Source organism: Solanum stenotomum, chromosome 3, assembly GCF_019186545.1.
Source record: "Solanum stenotomum isolate F172 chromosome 3, ASM1918654v1, whole genome shotgun sequence".
Taxonomy (NCBI): Eukaryota; Viridiplantae; Streptophyta; class Magnoliopsida; order Solanales; family Solanaceae; genus Solanum; species Solanum stenotomum.
In genome coordinates this window covers 13421557-13441448 of record NC_064284.1, presented here as the reverse complement: position 1 = coordinate 13441448, position 19892 = coordinate 13421557, and the positions used below count along the sequence as shown (strand labels likewise).

Genomic DNA, 19892 nt, shown 5'->3' with positions numbered 1-19892 from the left:
TTTTCTTTGTTTCATTTCTACTGAAACTACACAAATATTCATGAAGTGAGGGACTCTTGAATTTATAAACTAAAATATGATGCAATATTGAGGTTCTAGTTCCAAAATTCAAGGCTTCTGCTTTACTTGTGAGATAAACCAACTTCTCGTACATTGGTCTAGCACTATCTTATACAGCAACGTAACTAGAGTGGTTTATATAATTTCTACTTCGTTCAAGTTCATTGCATTGAATATGTTTTGTGAGAATACACCTTACCGACCATGTTTCTCCATTTAAATGTCATATGTAGAGAATACACAGACACATTCAAAAGATCCTTCTTTGACTATCAACTTAGTGCCACCATCCTCCTGTATTTGTGTTTCGTACACTTGGTGAAACCCATACAAGCAAAACTATTAAAGAGACTTTCAACCTCAAAAACTAGTTCTCATTTTCGCATGCTGAACGTCGGAATGAAAACCCGAAACCAACTCTCATAGTTAAAACACAAATAATTCTGTACTGACTTTATATTCGCAAAAAGCATCTCATAACACGTTGCATTCTTTGATTCTAGCTAGACAAAAGTCTAAATATGTACAACAGCGGAATTACGAAACTCTAAGCTTACAAATAGATAAGATTCTAACTGTAACCAGTAAGCACTACTTCCAATCCTGAAAAAGGGATCCTATCAGTACGCTAAGCTATGTACAGAGAGTACCATCTTATAAACAGAAAATACAAGGATCAGAAACAGTTAGCGTCGCCTGGACAGGAAAAACTCATAATCAGGATGTATGTTCACGAGCGTATCATTCCCAATCTTTCTCACAGCTCGTGACATAATTGATGCAGTCTGCTCTAATGTTCTTAGTCGCTCTCTCAGAACTGTATGAAGGTCCATATCCAAGAATTCTTCTGTCAGGTCGTCACCAGAGTGCCTTGGCTGAAACCAGCATTCACCCTATTTGTTTTGCCATTAAGACAAAAAGAAATGTCATTGCCATGTACAGTATATTTACACGCAGGGATAATAAAAATGTCAGTTGACAAGTATTAACTCGTGGCAGGTACTTTTACAGCTATACAAATAATTTCTGTTGTGAACTTGAAGAATTCAATGGGCCGGCTTAGATTGGGGGTGCCAGGTATACTAATGAAGAGGTGAATACAAAAACAGTTCTCTTAGTTGTAAATGTGTACAACTTCACTTGCGTGAACCACCTTGTAGTCTTTGCCTAACCAGGCCATACTCAATCAACTACACCTCAATTCCAAATTAGTTGAGATTAGCTAAATGAGTTCGTTTCATTGTCCCCATTCTGCTCTTTTAATGCAGTATACAAGGAATTCATCATAATTAGATTATTTTTATATTTTTGACTGTCAATCCACCGCAATCCTCCTCCTTGATACAGGCACATAGCACTGATGCTTTGTAAAGCTCATGTATGTGGAGTTTCCCCAACCAGACCAAATCAACAAAATAAATCCATGTCCTTCATTCAAAGAAGTAAAAATTGCACAATAGATTTTCTTCAATAGTTGCAGTGTTGCACAGGACAATAAGACCACTAATATATGGTTTAAGCTAGCAAATTTTGACTTTCAATTGACTATTTTCAGGAGCTTTCCAGGATTACCAGCATACTGTATTTTTCTTTAACAGCAGAACTTCAGGGATTGTGACGGAGGATAACATGGCAAATATTTCATGCTCATTTTACCTTGGACATACTTCCTAAAGTCATTTTATGCTCTATAGTTTGCACCACCAAGATATATCCAAAATTACACATTTTTGTTACAGATATATTCATTTTAAGAATTTCTTATCATGAGATTTATAATTTTAACCATGATAATATCTCAACAGAAGTCCAATAAACTTTAGGAAATTTTATGAGACACCTTCACATTGTGAGATTGGCCACTATGATTCTACCTGAGCATTGTAGCTTTGGAGGCCTACGATTGGAGAAACCATACAGGCATCCACACTAGAGTCTTTAAATGACTGCTCTCTGTGAATAAAATGGCCAAGTGAATGATAAGTCAAGAAAGCAGCACGCAAATTGCCATCGGGTATCCTATAAATTGGGTACCATGCAACCGAAAACCTGTAAGTACACAGAATATTCAGATCTATAAGAATCTTGCTCTGGAACTAGATGATGGTTTTTCACATACGCATTTCCCCAAACAGGTATGTAGATATGTATAGCACCTCACATATTTGACACCATACAAGCTACACGTTTCCACTACTAACCAGGAATGAGGATGCAGATCACGTAAGCTCACTGTATGTAGGATGGATGGATCTCCATATGATCTACAGTTTGAGGGGGGTCCATCACCAGAGACAAGTTCCTGTATTCTGTAATAGAGATTTTGAAGAAAGATCAGCAGAGTGATATTGAAAAAAAAAAAAAAAGCCCTTCCTGGCAACGAGCTGCATACAACTCACATAGAACTCAAGGATGACAAATCAATCAAACAAGAGTTTCCCTGCTTAGAGAGCATGGGAAATAATAGCAAAATAAGTATGCTTACCTAAAATCCAACACCAGAGAAGAGGGAAATAAAAGTTGGTTCTTCACCAGAAGCAAAATAAGAGTAATCATGGAGTATAAGTCAGTATTGGGAAAAAAAATCAGTATTGAAGATAACGATGTGCTGACAATAACTTCCCTAATGACGGGCTAATGTTGCATTGCAAGAGGACATGAGAGGCTGGTCAGTATATATTTTTTTCCCCTGACGTTGCAAAATCACTAAGATATTAAAGTCTGATTATACAAGAACCCATTGAAACCTCCTTCATATCTTGACCCACTTGCATTTTAGTTTTCCACAAGAAATTCAACACTCTAGGGAAACACTTAACAAAAGATAAACTAAATGCTAGAAGAAACAGCTCAAGTATGACATACGCTTCAAACAAGGGTCGCCGCCTTTGAGGCTGCTCAGATTCAAAATACTCAAAGAGAAGCTCCGTATCATCAGACAACTCAAATTCATCTGGTAGATGATGTGAATCACCAGTACTGCACTCTGAAGATGACCCTGATTCAGAGAGATCACCTTTTTGTAGTAAAGAGCTTGAATCCTCAGCACGAGGTTGAGGTACAAGTACAGAAAATATTGAATGCAGATCTACTTTAGGTGAACCCTCAGATATTTTATTCATCTTACAGTCCACCTCCATGGACCCCAGATTCCTTTTATCATTATGGATTGGATGAGTCCTATGGTCCTTGAAAAGCTGAATGGCTGACAAATATGGAACAAAATATGCACGAAACTCGAAACCATCCATCCCACATTGTCTTGCATTTCGGTGGTCCTCCGCTTTTACTTCTAAACCATAGCTCCCATGTTTCTCATACCACTGCCACAAGTTCTTCAAAGCGACATTGGGTATCTCATGTCTGCAGAGAGGTGCATTAGTAGCTCGACTAGGGAAGCAAGCCTGACAAGTCTGAATACTAGCAGATGGGCATATAATTGGAGAGGCAGAATGAAGAAGTTTCTCAAATTCAGCAGCAGGATATCCCTTACCTATCTCAATGGATTTAGAGGCTAGCAGTGCCCTATGGGCATCGTTCACTGCCTGAGCAATGTTTCTCCAATCATTTTCGAGACTGTGAAAGGTTTTGCTTTTAGTTTCAGGATTGAAGAACGTTTCCATAGCAGCATTGTTGCAGCCCGGTTCTCGAGTGTGCATGCTATGATTTCTCAACTTCCCAAACTGAGTATCACCAGGTGATGCCTTAATATTTTCTACATTTTGACCTGCATTTTTCACTCTGACATTCACTGAGGAAAAAACAGGAGCTAGACATTTAGAAGCCAGTTGCTCCTGTGTGGCATTTTTGGAGGTCCATCTTTCTGGTTCAACAAGCGTCCCCACTGACAAACAATTTGGTAGCTCAGAATCTTTAAGCTCTTGGTGCATCCAAGATTTGGAGATAGCTTGAGGGACAGTGTCATGCTCATGCTTAATTTGACCAGAAGGAGAAGCTTCTTTGTCCATTTTATCACCCTCGCCATCCGCAGCAAGAAGCTCCCCCTGCTGCTCTGTCAGGCCATTGAATTTCTCTGATCGAGGTAACAAAAACTGATGTTCGACCATTTGATCATCCAAGCCGGATACAACAATTGGGACATTTTCTTTTGCTTCCAAGTCACGGGGACAAGATTTGGGATTCGGGATTGGTTTTAAAGGGACATACTGAACATTCCTTTTCTTGTATCTAGCCCTAAAAGAACTTGTTCTAGTTTGAGAATCTGCTACATTTATTGATCTTTTTGCCGAAGCTATTTGGCTAGGATCTGATTGCATGTTAGTCTTCAAACAAGCATTTGAACAGTCTCCATTAACTGGAGATCCTTTTCCACATTGACTTTCATTCTCCTGCAGTGAGCCTGGATACTTATGTCCTCTGGGGTTTTTAGGGAATTTGAGCTTTTCCTGATTTTCATGGGCTGATTGTGACAATATAATAGAATCAACAGGATTAGGAAACTTTTTCTTCAATGTATTCTTTTTCAACCTATCATCAGACTGTGAGAAACCTAAGTTCAACTTTTCCGAGTCACAGTTGCTTACATCAGCATCACTCTTCTGAACCCTTTTCCAAATATACTGATAATTTTCCTTCCTCGAATGGCTATTATGGTTCCTGGTACTACTTGCATAGACATTTGAGTCATTGGGAACTCTTCTAATGTACTTGTCCCTCTTTTCTGTTCCATAAAGATTTCCAGCATGCTGCTTTGAACACACTTCCCCCTCTCTAAGCTCCTCAATTTGACCTGGTCCGTCCAGCTTTGCACTCTTTAAGATGTCTTCACTAGAAGAAACCTCTATTCTGGCAATAGGATGAGGTGATTTACAGACACGCTGACTACATCTTTCATCACTGCTTGAACCAAAAGAAATAGAGCTCACGGTCATGGCATCATTCATCAAGGAATTACAAATATTAGCAGAAGAACTAATTGATCTATGCTGTATATTTTGTATCACAGCTTGAGTTATTGAACATCCAACTGCAGATTGCAGCTCATTTAGGCCATTACTGCACTTGAGATTTCTGTTCCGTTTCCCCTTCTTCCTAGGTTTCTTCCTTGAGTATTTGTCTGTGGATTTTTCTTTCTTAGAGTCATGAGTGTACATGTCTTCTACACTAATAGCATCAGATCCGTGGGTGATGGTTCCAGGAAATTCACATTCGGTGATTGGATTTTGACCAGAAGAAGTGATTGATAACATGTTCCATTCATTTAGATTTCTCAAAGAACCTTCATGGTGTAGAGAGCTGCTAGACATAATTGATTCAAGAGTAGAGTCAACATTCATAACTCTTTGAATCTTCTGTCTACCAAATAAGAGAGAAGTTAATGGCAACAAAGAACCAACTTGCAAGCTATTTACATTTGATTGAGGTGATTTCCAACAGATCTCACGGTAGAGATATTGCTGTGGAGGAACAAGAACTCTCCATCGTCCACTGGGTTCCAAAGCAAAGAATGCCACATCTGTAGAGCTGTGAAATGATTCATTTATGAGATACGAACATTGTAAAAGTTGAAAAATAAAATCTGCAAGAAACTACTGCATGACACATATAATAGTTTTTCTTAAAAGCTTGAACATAATTGTGTGGAACTTGATAAAGGACTCAAATGACTTTTTGATAGGCCAAACTCTTGTAGAATCTCATTCTCATAAAGGACTCAAATGACTACTGCGAAAAAATCTTGGGCCAAAGGTTGGCAGCTCATGTGATATTTCAATTACTAAAGATGAGCAAATAACATGGTGTATGATGTCAAAGGTTATACAATTTCACTTCTCAATCACATTTGTGATACTCCATAGTCCTAGAAGTACCACAATACATGTCAGAATTTCCCAGATGAACGTTGAAGTGTTGGCGTACCACTGTGATTTGCAGCAACAAATATACACAACCGTGGGAGATGAACTAAACTTTAGCACCTCCAGAGATTTCCGAGACAAGGTACTGTCATCTATGTCTGGATCTTTCTTAATGTCATTACCTGATCTCCTAAGGACACCGAGCATTTTTCTGCAACAGCCAAGTGTAAGTAGCATTTAAATATCACCATATGTGCATCCTCAGCACTCAGCAGTTTTCAACTTCCAGAAAATGTAAATATCAAAGAATACTGTTCAAGGTACAAGGCTTCCTAAAGTTTGCAAAACTTATTACTTCTTGGAACAGCTATACTTACTACTCCCTCCGTCCTATGTTAGATGGACACTTTTTATTTTACACGGTGATTAAGAAATCATTAATAGATTGATCAACTTTACTAGTTTGCCCTTTGTTCATATTAATGCACATAAAAATAAGTTAGAAAAAATATACATAAAGTATAGGAATAACTAGTATTGGGAATTGTTCACATTCCAAAGGAAATTGTAGGGGTAAAATGGAAAAAAATTAATTAATTCAATCCTGTTTTAGTAAATGATCAAGTAATATGGGACAACTGTTTTTAGTAAGATGCCCATCTAATATGGGACAGAGGGAGTATTTTGTAAGTCTATCCCAAAAACTTGATTCACAATTAAATAAAAGCTCTCCTTCTTTAAAAATAGGAATTCAAATTAATATAAACTAGTACCATTATCATATTAATCCGATGTGACGTCTGAAAACAATCTATTCAAACTTTATTTACTAAAACTCCATGCTCATCAAAGTAGGTATGTACTAGAATAAAGGTAATCCAATTGCACTCACATATACTACATGAACAAGTGGAACTTCTAAATAAAGTGAACTCCATTTAGCAAGAATATGTCCAAGCAAAAGGAGAAGGAGAAGGTTCAAGTAGAAAAAAAACGTGGTCAAGTAATCTACGAGAAGTAAAGGTTGATTTTTGGACAAATACAATCATGCTAACTTACACTAGAACTGCTTACAGCCATGCTAGAAAAAATCAACGATCAGGGTAGAGGAAGACAATGAAAGGGTAACAAATGGACAAGGTAAAGAACTTTCACATGGTTTTTAAGGTCATTTAGTTCTGAAAAATTACATTGTGATAGATGCTCAATTCTATAGGAGGAAAGGTTATTGCATTACAACAAAGAAAAGTTAATTTTATGAATATCACTTATGTAATAGTAAAAGATAGGCCAGCTTGAATAAGGAAAGTCGGAGATTCGAACAACACCTAAATTTCTAGTCAAATACATCCAAGATATTACTAGCTGAGAAGGCGCAAATACTATTAGGTCTTACAACCTCAAAATGGCGGATGAGCAAATAATCAGAGAGACTTTAAAGGATCACGTTGAACCTCAGCATCCCATTTACAATGAAATTTATCTTTAATGAACCTGCAGATTAAGAACAGTGGTATACCTGACCTGAAGACCTCAGCAATTATCTCTGCAGGAAAATGAAAGCACATCATAAAATATAAAACTAAAAATATTCAATTCATTAAATCATTGAACATTACAATAGGAAACAAAGATTTACCAGCCAGCAATTGAAGATGAAAATAACATTATGCTAAAGCCTAAAAGGGATGAAAAATCAATAGGGAAAAAAATGAAAAAAGAGAAGAACCCTATGAGCTTGTGTAACTCAAGTTGGGCACTTCCCTGGTGCAGAAAGTGAAATTCAAAGAGGCCACACAAATTTATGCAAACCCAAATTAAAGACAATCTTAATCACTACTTTTGTTTGGATAAATTCATAACAAAAAACAAAACACAGCCACACAAAAAGGACCAACCATCTCTAAATACAAACAACCAAGAAAGAGAAACTGAGGTAAAACATAGATTATTACCAATCTACATCTAAATACCTTAATCCTAGCAAACCCCAAAATCACAAAGCTTAAATTTTTTCCAAAAAATAAGAGCAATTCAAGGTTCCTAGAATTTAGGAAATGAGTGCTATATTTTGTTTAAGTCAAGAATCAAAAACGGAGCTTTTTCTCAAACCCCAACCATTCAACACATGCACAAAACAAAAAAAATATTCCTAAAATAGATAAAGCTATGAACAAAATATATTTTTTTTCAATTAGTCCTTTATGGGTTTTGTTGCCCTTGTAAACATACATAATAAATTCAAGAAAAGGATTGAAAAAAACTTGCCTTTCAGAATCAAGAACAAGGTACAAGATGAAAACAGCAAAAGTTCAAAGAATCATCAGTGTTTATGTGTGAAATTATGTTTAAGGAATAGCAATCAAAGTGGGGTCTTTGTTCCTTTTTCTCCCTTGGGGTGTGGGTGTGGGGGTGGGGGTGGAGGTGGTCAGAGAGAAGAGGGCCACTGAGACATTGACAGGTGCAGTTTCAATGAGATAAGGACTCACAGTCACTGCTCTTTTGCTACTTCTTGAGTGTCATGTCAAGAAATGGAAAACTTGAATTTGGCCCAAGTGTCACATATAGCCAATTGGGAACCACTATTTAAGTTATAGTCAAAATTCCTACAAATTTTTTTGACAATTTAGCTATTTCTGGTCTAAACTTTTCAATTTCAATTAGGGAAAACAAATTATAAAGTTTATTAGTTCATGAATCATGACCAAAAATTTAGGTCTATAATAGAAGTTATAATTGAATTATAAGAAAGAAAGATTAAAAGCAAACAAAGAAAAAAGAAACTTTAGACATATGTGGTGAGAGTGGCATAAAGTCGCACTTTTATATGAGGATCACTATTTAAGTTATAGCAAGGAACATAAAAATCTATAAACTTGGATATTTCAATATTAATTTCAAGCATATGCATTTGGCTTGCAAAAGCTAAACTTTTGATATTTTCTATTTGGAGTTTAGCTTGTTAAGACTAAACTTTAGAGAATCGTTTATTAAGTTTGATTTATCAAGATAAATTACAAATATGTATATTTGATTGAAAGTAAATTTTTTGAAGTTTGAATTGCTAATTTTTATTCATGCCAATTATTTCAAGCTTTTTTAACAAGATCTACTGATTTAAATAGTTAAATGCCAAGAAGATCACTAACTAATCACTTAATTTTGTTTTGTGTTTCAAAAGTCATCCAACTTTACTTAATTAAGGGATTTTTTAAAATCCTTAAGTGACTATTTAAAAGTAGGCTACCAAGTGAAATTACTTTCTAGGATTTGAAGTGGACGATGACAAGTGACATGGAGGTAGAATTATAGCATTAGTATATTAAAACCATATAGAGTACTAATATTTTCCATTTTGATATAATAAGTGTTGGCCAAAGCTAGTGTGTTTATTAAGGGTTCAACCGAATTCAGTAACTTTGATTCAAATTTTCATTGAATATGTAAAAAATATTGATTTAAAATCTAATAAAATAAAAATAAAATACAATTCTAAACTCATAAAATTTAAATTTTGATTTTGCGTTTGCCTCGAATATTACCCTCCTTTTTGTCCCCTCTATGAGTTACATGAAGGAAACCTCATCTAAGGTGCACTTAATTAAAATCTCTTTTCTAAGTTATTTTCGTTGCATTTATCATTATTCTGTGTTACATTTAAGGTATTTTGTTGGCTAAAATACTAGAATATATTAAGGATGATAGTAAAAAACCATGTGAATCGATAAAAGAAAAATCTATCATACAAAGTTGATATTTGTCAAGTGTGGATATATCCGTTAATTTCGTATATACTAGAGTAATACTTCTTTAAAATTTCTTTTAACTTCCCACCTACTTTGCATTTCTTCTTGTATTCTTCACTTCATATGATATATTCATATATATTTTTTAATTTTTTATACGCGATATTTTAATTTTATCATCAAACATAATAACCCAATACAATTTAATATAAATGTCGGGTGTGATTATGTAGGTTTTTTCAGCTATGGCGGTTTGAATTTGATGGTATCATCGAACTTTTATTTGCTTTGGCAAAAATAACCCACCAATTAAATGAAGGTATTGAAAGTTAAAAATAGAATTCTCGTAAATGAGAAGAAATCGGAAAATGTGCAAGAAATTCATTTTCATTAATACTCATTTCATGGTGGTTTTATGGTTTATGCCAGACGAAGTAGTCATCCAAATATTTTGAACTGTAACATAAATTTTAAACGGTTCTTAAAAATGTAAATTTTATTTCTAAAAATTTAAATAGTTCATGTATGAATTTACAATCAAATTAAATAGGTTTAACTCTTAAAATTTAAACTATGCCACATAAATTAAGATAATAAATATTTTTTATTTTATTGCATGTGAAGAGAACGACATATGACTGATATAATTATTAACAGGAGGACTAACATAAATGTTTAGTATTCAAAGGACCAACATAAATGCAGTGGCGGAGTCAGAAATTTCACAAATGGTGTCCAAAAATAGCACAACAAAAACTCTTTTAAAAAAGTAGAACTAGTGAGATTCAAACACACAAACACTTCATTATTCTAAGGAGTTGAAACCACTGAGCTATAACAACTTGTTATGTTAAAGGTGTCCAAAATATGTTATTTAATTATTTCGTATATAATTTTACTTGTATATACAATATTTTTTTCTGACGACACCTTACTACCATGTGGGTACGCCGCTGCATAAATGTTAAGTATTCAAAGAACCATCATATGCTTGAGGGATAGACCGGTAAAGAAGCAAGTTCATCCTCGCCCCAGTCAATTGTTAGGATTTTGCCTAAATTTTTTTTCATATTTGAATTTTATTTTTTACTTAAAGAAAAGTAAAAAATATTACCTTTGTACGCCTAACTCACGTGTATCCATATATATGTGTGCATGTGAGTTGAATATGATAAAATAAGTATTTCTTCCTTTCCTTTTTTTTTAGGAAAAAGGGTCAAAAATACTCCTCAACTTTGATTTATTGTTTGACTTTATCCTTGCTGTTAAAATGAAGTTAATTTTACCCCTCCCGTTACTAATTTCATCAAAATTACCCCTCATTAGACGGAATTCCCAAAATTGACCCAAATTAACCCAAAAAAAAATTAAAAAAAACCTATTCCCTATTTTTAACCCAATGACCCGACCCCTCTAGGATAACCCGATTAACCCAATTAACCCAATGCCATGTTACCCATTCCCACAACAACAACCCTCATTCCCACAATTTGCTCCCAATTCGACATGAAAATTGCCCAACAATTCAAAATCCATCTCCGATTTCCCGTTCCACGATGATTCTCACCTCTTGGCTAAATCGTCGCCGCTTCCGGCGCTACTTTTGTCTCTTTCTCTGCTCTTCTTTTCTTCTTCCTTTGTTTTGTGCTACTTGCCCTATCATTTGTGCTGCTGAAATCTGCTACCGTCTGTGCTATCGCCGCCGCAGCTGATCGCCGTGGAAATCGGAAGAGAGATTCGACGGCGGAGGCGGCAATGGGCGGGGACGATGTGAGGGAGCGGAATGTAGTATAGATGGAAGTCAAGAGACAATGTTGTTGCAAAGGTATTTGGATGATCAACTGCTTCTAGTAATTGAATCTGTGTACAATTGGGGAGATGAAGAAGATGAAGATGTGGAAGTTGCAGATAGTAGAAGCCTTCTTCTGCAATGATAAAAGAAATCCAGAGGTCTTTGGTTTATCTCTTTTCCTCTATGGTTAGAATGGGTAAATGGGAATGGGCAACAGGGCATTGGGTTAACCGGGTTATCCTAGAGGGGTCAGGTCATTGGGTTAAAAATAGGGAATAAGTTTTTTTTTTAAATTTGGGTAATTTGAGTAAATTTTGGGGATTCCGTCTAATGAGAGATAATTTTGGTGAAATTAATAACGGGAGGGGTAAAATTAACTTCATTTTAACGGCAAGGATAAAATCAAATAATACATCAAAGTTGAGGGATATTTTTGACCCTTTTCTCTTTTTTTTATAGTGTAGGTATAATGTTTGATGTGCACATTCTCATACAACTATGAAATAATTAGTGACTTCAAATTTTATAGCCAAACAGCTATACTTATTGAAACCACACTGATGCATAAGTTGTAGTGGCTATGTGCTGTATTAAGAACTTGAGGGTACGTATTCGTCACAAATTAAAAGCTCACAAAAAAAAGAAGAAGCATTTTACAATAAAATAAAATAAAAAACTCTTAAACCCTCAAAAAACCCAAAAAGGAAGACATTCTTGAAGCCGAAAAGCTATCCATTCGAAGCAGAAAGAGCAGTTAACAATGGCTTCAAACGCCTCAATTTTCACCAGCAATTCTCTCTTATCATTACGGGTCGTGGGGTTTCCCCGATTACCCATTTCGCAACTCCATACCCGAACCAGAATACAGCCAAACCCACTTCATACAACCCGACTCGGACTGTCTTCTTCTTCTTCATCTGTCAGTGCTTCAACTAATGGATTGAAAAGTTTGTATCTTTCTGATGTTTGGGCTAGACGCTTCGTTACTAGCAGTAATTTTCAGATGTCAGCGGTTTCAGGCGACGGTGGTGGTGGGAATGGAGGTTCCGGTGATGGAAATTCAGGTGGTGGTGACAGTGGCAGTAACAGTGGTGGTGGTGAGGGTGGGAAGAACTGGTCATTGCTTGCCTGGTAATTTTGTTTTAAATGAAATAGTTGGAACCAATTAAGTTTTTTTCCTGCTAATTTCTGGTTTTTATAATCTTGGCATGTTGAGTCTTTTATAAAATTGTTCAGTTAGCCAAATGCTTGTAATCGTATTAAGTACTACTAGCACTTTTGATGCACTGGGTTGTTTGAAGGGTATTTTACTGAAAACTGAAAAATTGATAAACCGTTTATAGATTGAAGGAAAGTATTAATATTGCATATGAAGTTATCGGTGCCGGCACACATTGTACATGACTCCATTCTATTCATCCAACTGGTCTGTCGAAAACATTATCTAGTTTAAACTTTGTGATGGAACTCATTTCATTAACAAAATAGGAACTAAATTTGTAATGGAACTCAATTCACGCAACGAGAGTGTGTGTATGTTGGTTTTGGTATTTCAAATGCCATGGAAGATATCTTCTTCAGTGTAGGCACTTCAGGACGCCATTATATCATTTCTCATAGAGATTGTTTGTTCTGGAGTTTTATCTTGTCAAAGCAATTGAAAATAATAAAATAAGTTCCTTCTTACATCAAAGCAAAAACATGTTATGTCGAAATATTTGAAGAAGAGAATCTTTTGTGCTGCATCAATATCAAGGAGTATCCTTTATTGTTATGGTTTCCATAATGTGTATTCTCTTTTTGTCAGATTGGTATAATTTTCAGTTTCGTAGGAATCTACTCTAAAATTAACATTCCACGGGAGCCCCACATAAATGAGTAAATGTCTTATGCTATCCCAGCGGATGAAGTTACAAAATCCAATATATATTGGAGGTGATAGAGCCATACAGATGCTTCCCTGTAGTTGAGTCTTGCCACCCTACCTCATAATACTTTCATGTGGCCGGCTTACAAAAAGAAACAGGTCCTAAGAAATCACCCACTGTCAAATGGTTCCATGAAATAATGAATAAATATATCTTCTCTCTAACAAGTTAAGAGTAAGATGTGGTGATATTGGGTAATCTAACAGATATTGTTAGTAAATTTTAGCTTTCCAGCATATTAAGGATTAAGGAATCCATGGATGGAATCAGCAAAACATGAACACGTTCACCAATGAAGTGCATCTCCTCATGAAATTAAGCAACTTACGTTTGTGTCTGCTTAATTTCTAAACCAAGATCGTCCTTTCAGCAAAATTTTGTATAGACCCTAACAGCCTAACTTAGAGTTGTCAAGTATTAGCTGTATTTATTTTCACTTTTCTCCTTGTTCCTGTTGGAATGCATGTACCCATTATCCGCCTTTCGTGCGGTCAGATGAAATGGTAGATCCCTTATCTGCTTGACTTCTCTAGTCAGTGGCTATTCCCTCTTTCCTTTTTCTTTTCCTTTAAAGGCTTGCTATGTCTCTATCACCATTTCTATTTCTTAAAGAATAATATATACTCTACAATAACAACAAATTACGCCTCAGTTCCAAATAAGTCGGTGTTGGCTATATGAATCTTTGCATGTGTGAACTTGCTCACATTGCTGGTCCAAACCTGGATAAAGGAGAGGAATTGCGATACACTGCCAGCCAACATAAAACCAACCAATTGTGCTGAATCCTCACAGTAAAGAATAATATATGCTCTAACTTGATGAAAAAGAAGGAATAATATAAACATAGGAATAATATATATAAGACTATAAAGCTTCATTTTTTAGTCATATCTTGACAATGTTTTAACTGTATCATCGTGGCTCAAGAATAATTGTTACTTTTGCTGTAGGTACTTATCTCTTCTTGAGAAGTATCCAGTATGGACAAAAGCAGTTACATCTGCATTGTTGACACTTTTTGGAGATCTAATCTGTCAGGTAAACTCAGTAAAATGAAATTCAAGCTTCTAGAACCGATAGAGACTGTCGAGGATGCACTCTTTCTTTATGCTATGGTTGTCATTTGTCAATGCTAGTGCATGTGTTCTCTGTTGATGCTACAGGTACAACATTCTATGAATCAGAGATTCTTGATTGTTTAACTTGGTAATAGTTGTTAATTCTTACACCTGTTGAAGTAAAGCTTATAATGAACTCTATTTCCTTTACTCATCAAAATATATCCTTTGGTATATGGGTTTGGATTAACAATGTCAAATGATTATTCTGCTTTATGGTTAACATTGTCATAACTTGTACATGTAGTAGTGGTATTCCTATTATGATAAGGATTTCGGTATTGGAGATGGTAATTCCTAAATTGATGCCAATCAGATATTTTTTGGATTGAAAGAAAAGGAGAGAGAAGAGGAGTAGGGGGGAAAGCATAAAATTTTCTTTTTCGAAATGATTTTCGGGAGAGAAAGGGAAGGAAAGGAAAAGGAGATAAAAGGATGGATAGGATTACGAAGAAAACCATTAAGTTTCTTTTCTGTCCAAATGTGTAAGATCTTTTGGATTGAAAGAAAGGGAGGAAAGGAGAGGAGCAGGATGACTGCATTTTTTAAAAATTGGGTATAGGGAGAGAAAGGAAAGGAGAAGGATGGATTGGGTCATGAATAAAACATCAAGTTCCTTTTCTGTACAAATGTGCTGTGAAGGGAAAACCTCCTTCGATGAGAATTTGTAATGTCATAAAAGACAGTAGGCATTAATTTGACCTGATAAAAAAAAGACAGTAGGCATTATGAACCATATAATCTTTTATATTAATTTTATTCAGTGTCTAATCACACTCCTTCCTTTCCTTTCTCTCTCCACCAATTCGGAAAACAAATTCCTTCTTTTCACTTCCCTTCTGAATGTGCAATGTGTCAACAACTTAGTATCCCTGCTTGCAAAAATGATCACTGCTTTAAATAAGTTTCTTGATCTTTTCCCTCATTGAAATATATTCTCTTCCCGATGATTTCAAGCTATTTTTCTATTTCTTTTACCTTCTCATTGCTGATTATGTGTCCCAGCTGTGGATTGACCAAGTAGCATCTGTGGATGTAAAGAGGACGCTTCTGTTCACATTCTTGGGGTTGGTTTTGGTGGGTCCAACTTTGCACTTTTGGTAATATCTTCACAGTCCTTTTTTATTTCCTCTCTATACGACTCTGAAGATGTGTGTACTACTTGTGCCTTTTCCACTTGAAAATCTGTCATATACACATGTTATTCTGGTCTGTGTATCTCAACTTTCTTCCGAAGCTGCTGTTATTATGTTATTAACTGTATACCAATTGCCTAATCTGCTGGACACATGTCTTTCTAACCCAGCACTTAAGCTGGGAATATAAAAGTAGAAGATGCTCCTTATTTGCATGTCACCGTTGATCTTCTATTTTTTACTTTTGAGGGAATGAAGACACAAGTTGATGAGCGCAGTAGTATTTTTATATAATTAGTTTCATGTGCTTGCTGTATAAATTTACTTTGACAATATAAAAATTTATTTCACCCGACTTTCATCTGAAGGTTTGAATGATACTGCAGACTGATCCATATTATAAGTGCAATCACATGCTGATTTCTATTGGTCATTAATGAGCTACTTCAATACTTATGTAGGATTATTTACTAATGTTTTAATATTATTTAGCTCCTTGCCTTGCTAAAAGTTATATGTATCTACATTCTACCAAATATGGGTGTATATCTTGTTTGCTTGGTGAACGTGTAGGGGTAAAATGGTCCTAATGACATTGTAGAACAGCTCCATGTCTTCTGACTCTGATATGTCTAGGTACCTCTACCTGAGTAGATTGGTCACAACTCCAGGGGTCGCTGGTACTCTCATGCGTCTTGTACTAGATCAGGTTTTCCTTCTTCTTTTTTTTCCTTTCCATTTTGTGATAATATCTTATTTACTGGTGTAATTACTTTCTTTGTGATATCGCCATTGAATTTGAGCTGCTTTGGTACAGTTCCTTTTTGCTCCAATTTTTGTTGGTGTTTTCTTATCCTCTTTGGTAACCCTTGAGGGAAGGTCATCACAAGTGATTCCAAAGCTTCAACAGGTATTCTAAATGGCCTTCTGTTCAAATTTCTTACTGAAATGAATCATCGAATAGGTACATACTGATAATTACTCTTCCTGCATTCTGATTCACATTTACATTTTTTTAATTAAGGAGTGGTTCTCATCTGTCCTTGCAAATTGGCAACTTTGGATACCTTTTCAATTTTTCAACTTCCGGTTTGTGCCTCAGCAATTTCAGGTTTGTGAAATAGTCACTTTCATCATTTTGTTTGGTTAAGAGCATGCCTTCCTGTCAGCTTCTAGTCGTTTGGAGATATCTCTTCAAAAAGTTGATCTGTAAATATGAATTGGAAAAAGTCCCCAATCATTCAAGCTCTACTTGAAGTGTTTTGGGGTGTGCAGACTCCGCTAAAGCACAGATTCAGATTCAGATGGTTACTTTTAGCAATAAAAAAGAACTTGACACCTGAACTTCTTTCTTCGATCACTCTGATTATTTATACATTCACATGCTGCACACAAAAATAATAGTTGTAGTCATGCACTCATTTAACATCCGTTGATGTTCTAATTGTAACCTAACACGTCTGTTTGCAGTTGGTATTTATAATTTATTTTACCGTGACCAACTTGATTGTTTTCTATTCTATCTCCTGTGATTGCAGGTCCTTGCTGCTAACTTCATAGCTTTAGTGTGGAATGTCATACTGTCATATAAAGCCCACAAAGAAGTTATTGTAAAATAGGTATGGCAATGTTTCTTTGAAACTAGTGTATTACTCCAACACCATATAATTTTTGAAACCTTTGTATTGCAGACTTCAGGTTCTTGCTCCGCTGCCTACTGATGCCGATAATTTGGAATAGGCATGTGATTTACGCTGCGCAAGAGATTTGTTCTTTGTATGTTGGTATTGATCTGGGCTGAAAATGTTTTTGGTGTTTACTGTTCCAGATCAATAGTAGTATAAAATATGGTTTACTGGGAATATTTTGCTTCTGTAAAGTCGAATCTCTCATTTACATTCTCTTTGACTCCTGAATTTTCTTTAGACACCATCTTTCCGACCTTTCACAAAAATAAATATTATTTCGTGTCTGTTGGAAATATAATCGATTAGAAACAACCTCTCTATCCTTGCTAGTTAGGAGTAAAGTTGCGTACACTCTACCCAAATAGACCACCCCACCCATGAAATTATATTGATTGTGTTGTTGAATTGAATACTCTATTTTGAGAAGTTATTTGAACTTTGCTTCCTACGCTATGAACTAAGGCGCACTGGATTTTTTTCGATAAGATTATTTTATAGATAAAATAGTTGGTAGTATTTACATACAAATTAAGGAAAAATAAGTAGTTAAAATTTTAAATTTGTTAATTGGCATATTGGTTAATAATTTGCAAATAGGAAAATAATAATAATTAAAATATCACCAAATTTAAGGAAATATAAAAAGTTATTTTGAAAAGAGATAATAAAATGACCGTATTATAGAAAACTTTACCGGTTGCGACTTTTCGTTGTTAATAAAAATAGTGGAAAATTCAGAATAACTGCTATAACCGACTTTTGAATTTTAAAGGTCTCAATTTTTCATCACTTGCAATGGGAGAAAAAAAGAAAAAGAAACCAGACGAAGTAACTTCAAAAATATAAATCCTCTTCTTTATATTTTGTTATAATATATTTTTGTCCATATAGAATTGTGAAATTTTATTAATTTTGATGGATTTATATATAGGTTGTGGAAGCAGAATTTAAAATTTCAATGTATTGCCAAGGATGCGAAAAACAAATTGCCAAAATCATATCCAAAATCAAAGGTACTCTCTCTTTCCTCTTTTAACTAATTTGAACAATTTTTGCGAGTTAACAATTTTTGAATTTTTTAGCTATGTTACTCGGATTCTTCAGAATTGCTGAAAAATGCGTGTTGATTCTTTTTCTTTATGACAATTTTAGGGGTTGAAGAATTCATGACGGATATGAATAATCATAAAGTGGTAGTAAAGGGTCGAATGAACGCAAATAAAGTGTTGAAGAAACTTAAGAAGAAAACAGGGAAGAAAGTGGAAATGGTGATTAAAGAAGAAGAGAGTAAGAAAAAAAGTGAAGAAAAAGAAGGGGATTTACAATTGATGAAACAAAATCCAAGAGAAATTACAGATGCTTTGATTATTGGATATTGTGGAGATAGCATGTTATATACTATGTTCAGTGATGAAAATGCAAATGCATGTTCAATTATGTAATTTTTTTTGGATATGAATTATTTTTCCTTGGAGCATTATTTGAATTTTGTGGAGATAGCTTGTTATATACTATGATCAGTCATTTTTTGTGACATCATTCTGCTAATAATACAACTTTTACAAAATTATTTAAATACTAAGTGATTGTTCGGTCGGTGGTTAGACTTGTGCAAATATTAATATTGCCGAGATTAGTTATACAATGTTAGATTATTTATGTATTAGTTATTTAATCTACTATCACTCCTAAAATAATATATAATTTGATTCATAATTGATATTTTAATTACGTTTGATTGGAAATTAGTAACCAAACAACTAAAATACTACTAAATGTGGAACAAGTTATGCTAATTTTAAATAATTCACTTACTTCTTAACTAGAAAACGACAAGGAAAATAAAATCAAATAACAAAATATGTCTCAAATCATCATGGATCTTACAATTTTGACCAAACAATTTCAACGATCCAATAATGCAAGTAGACTATGAGTAAATATGACTAAGAGGGTGTTTGGATTGACTTAAAAGTTGGTCAAATCTATTTTTGAGTCAGTTTTTGACTTCTGAAATTGTTTGACAAATATAAAAAATAAGTCAAAAATGACTTAAAATAAGTTAGGAAATGTTTGACATGGTTAAAAATGACTTAAAATAAGTTTTAAATAACTTAAAATAAGTCAGAAACTAAAATAAGTCTCCATTACTTTTTATTTTTTGACTTAAAAGTCATTTCAATTTGATTTTTTATTTTTAACTGAAAGCTATTTTTTTAAGTCAATCTAAACGAACTTTAAGAGTAAATATATCCTTCTTTCAAATGTAAGGGTAGATATGACACTTTTCCTGGGAAAATGCATAAGTAACCCCCCAGCTTATGCCCGAAATCCCAGAGACACACTTAACATTTACTAAGGTCCTATTACCCCCTTGAACTTAATTTATCTATAATATTCTACCCCTTTTCGGCCTACATGGCACTATTCTTGAAAAAATTGTCAACATGCGATGGGCCCACAAGATAGTGCCACGTAGGCCAAAAAGGGGTAGAATATTACATATAAAATAAGTTCGGGGGGGGGGGGGGGGGGGGTAATAGGACCTTAGTAAAGATTAGGTGTGTCTCTGGGATTTCGAACATAGGCTGGGGGTACTTAT

General features: G+C 34.8%; 3 protein-coding genes and 1 pseudogene across 8 annotated transcripts; 3 read left to right on the top strand and 1 right to left on the bottom strand.

The window, feature by feature from the left end:
* Positions 1-509: 509 nt before the first annotated feature.
* LOC125858075 (uncharacterized) lies at positions 510-8270 on the bottom strand. 5 transcript variants are annotated; one of them, XM_049537752.1, is made up of 7 exons: positions 8148-8270; positions 7399-7425; positions 5941-6090; positions 2926-5544; positions 2262-2369; positions 1935-2109; positions 510-953 (listed from the first exon to the last, which is right to left on the bottom strand). In XM_049537752.1, exons 3-7 carry the CDS (start codon positions 6084-6086, stop codon positions 747-749), a joined length of 3255 nt encoding a protein of 1084 aa, XP_049393709.1. In that variant the 5' UTR covers positions 6087-6090; positions 7399-7425; positions 8148-8270; the 3' UTR covers positions 510-746. The 5 variants fall into 5 exon arrangements, with proteins under 5 accessions (XP_049393709.1, XP_049393713.1, XP_049393712.1 ...); XM_049537756.1 differs by lacking the exons at positions 7399-7425; positions 8148-8270 and adding an exon at positions 7519-7953 and having other exon boundaries at positions 2926-5316; positions 5433-5544; XM_049537755.1 differs by lacking the exon at positions 8148-8270 and having other exon boundaries at positions 2926-5316; positions 5433-5544.
* Positions 8271-10895: 2625 nt separating this feature from the next.
* Positions 10896-11604, top strand: LOC125858695 (uncharacterized; annotated as a pseudogene).
* Positions 11605-12089: 485 nt separating this feature from the next.
* On the top strand, positions 12090-18633 carry LOC125860799 (protein sym-1). Of its 2 annotated transcripts, XR_007445879.1 has the most exons (9): positions 12090-12548; positions 14299-14386; positions 15472-15566; positions 16239-16311; positions 16420-16512; positions 16627-16713; positions 17141-17221; positions 18222-18303; positions 18443-18633. XR_007445879.1 is itself a non-coding variant. In XM_049540820.1 (8 exons), the coding sequence occupies exons 1-7, from the start codon at positions 12178-12180 to the stop codon at positions 17219-17221; spliced, it is 888 nt and encodes a 295-aa protein (XP_049396777.1). In that variant the 5' UTR covers positions 12091-12177; the 3' UTR covers positions 17294-17518. The 2 variants fall into 2 exon arrangements, 1 of the variants encoding a protein (XP_049396777.1); XM_049540820.1 differs by lacking the exons at positions 18222-18303; positions 18443-18633 and adding an exon at positions 17294-17518 and having other exon boundaries at positions 12091-12548.
* On the top strand, positions 18078-18818 carry LOC125860800 (heavy metal-associated isoprenylated plant protein 19-like). Its single transcript, XM_049540821.1, has 3 exons — positions 18078-18118; positions 18222-18303; positions 18443-18818. Exons 1-3 carry the CDS (start codon positions 18086-18088, stop codon positions 18730-18732), a joined length of 405 nt encoding a protein of 134 aa, XP_049396778.1. The 5' UTR covers positions 18078-18085; the 3' UTR covers positions 18733-18818.
* Positions 18819-19892: the final 1074 nt, after the last annotated feature.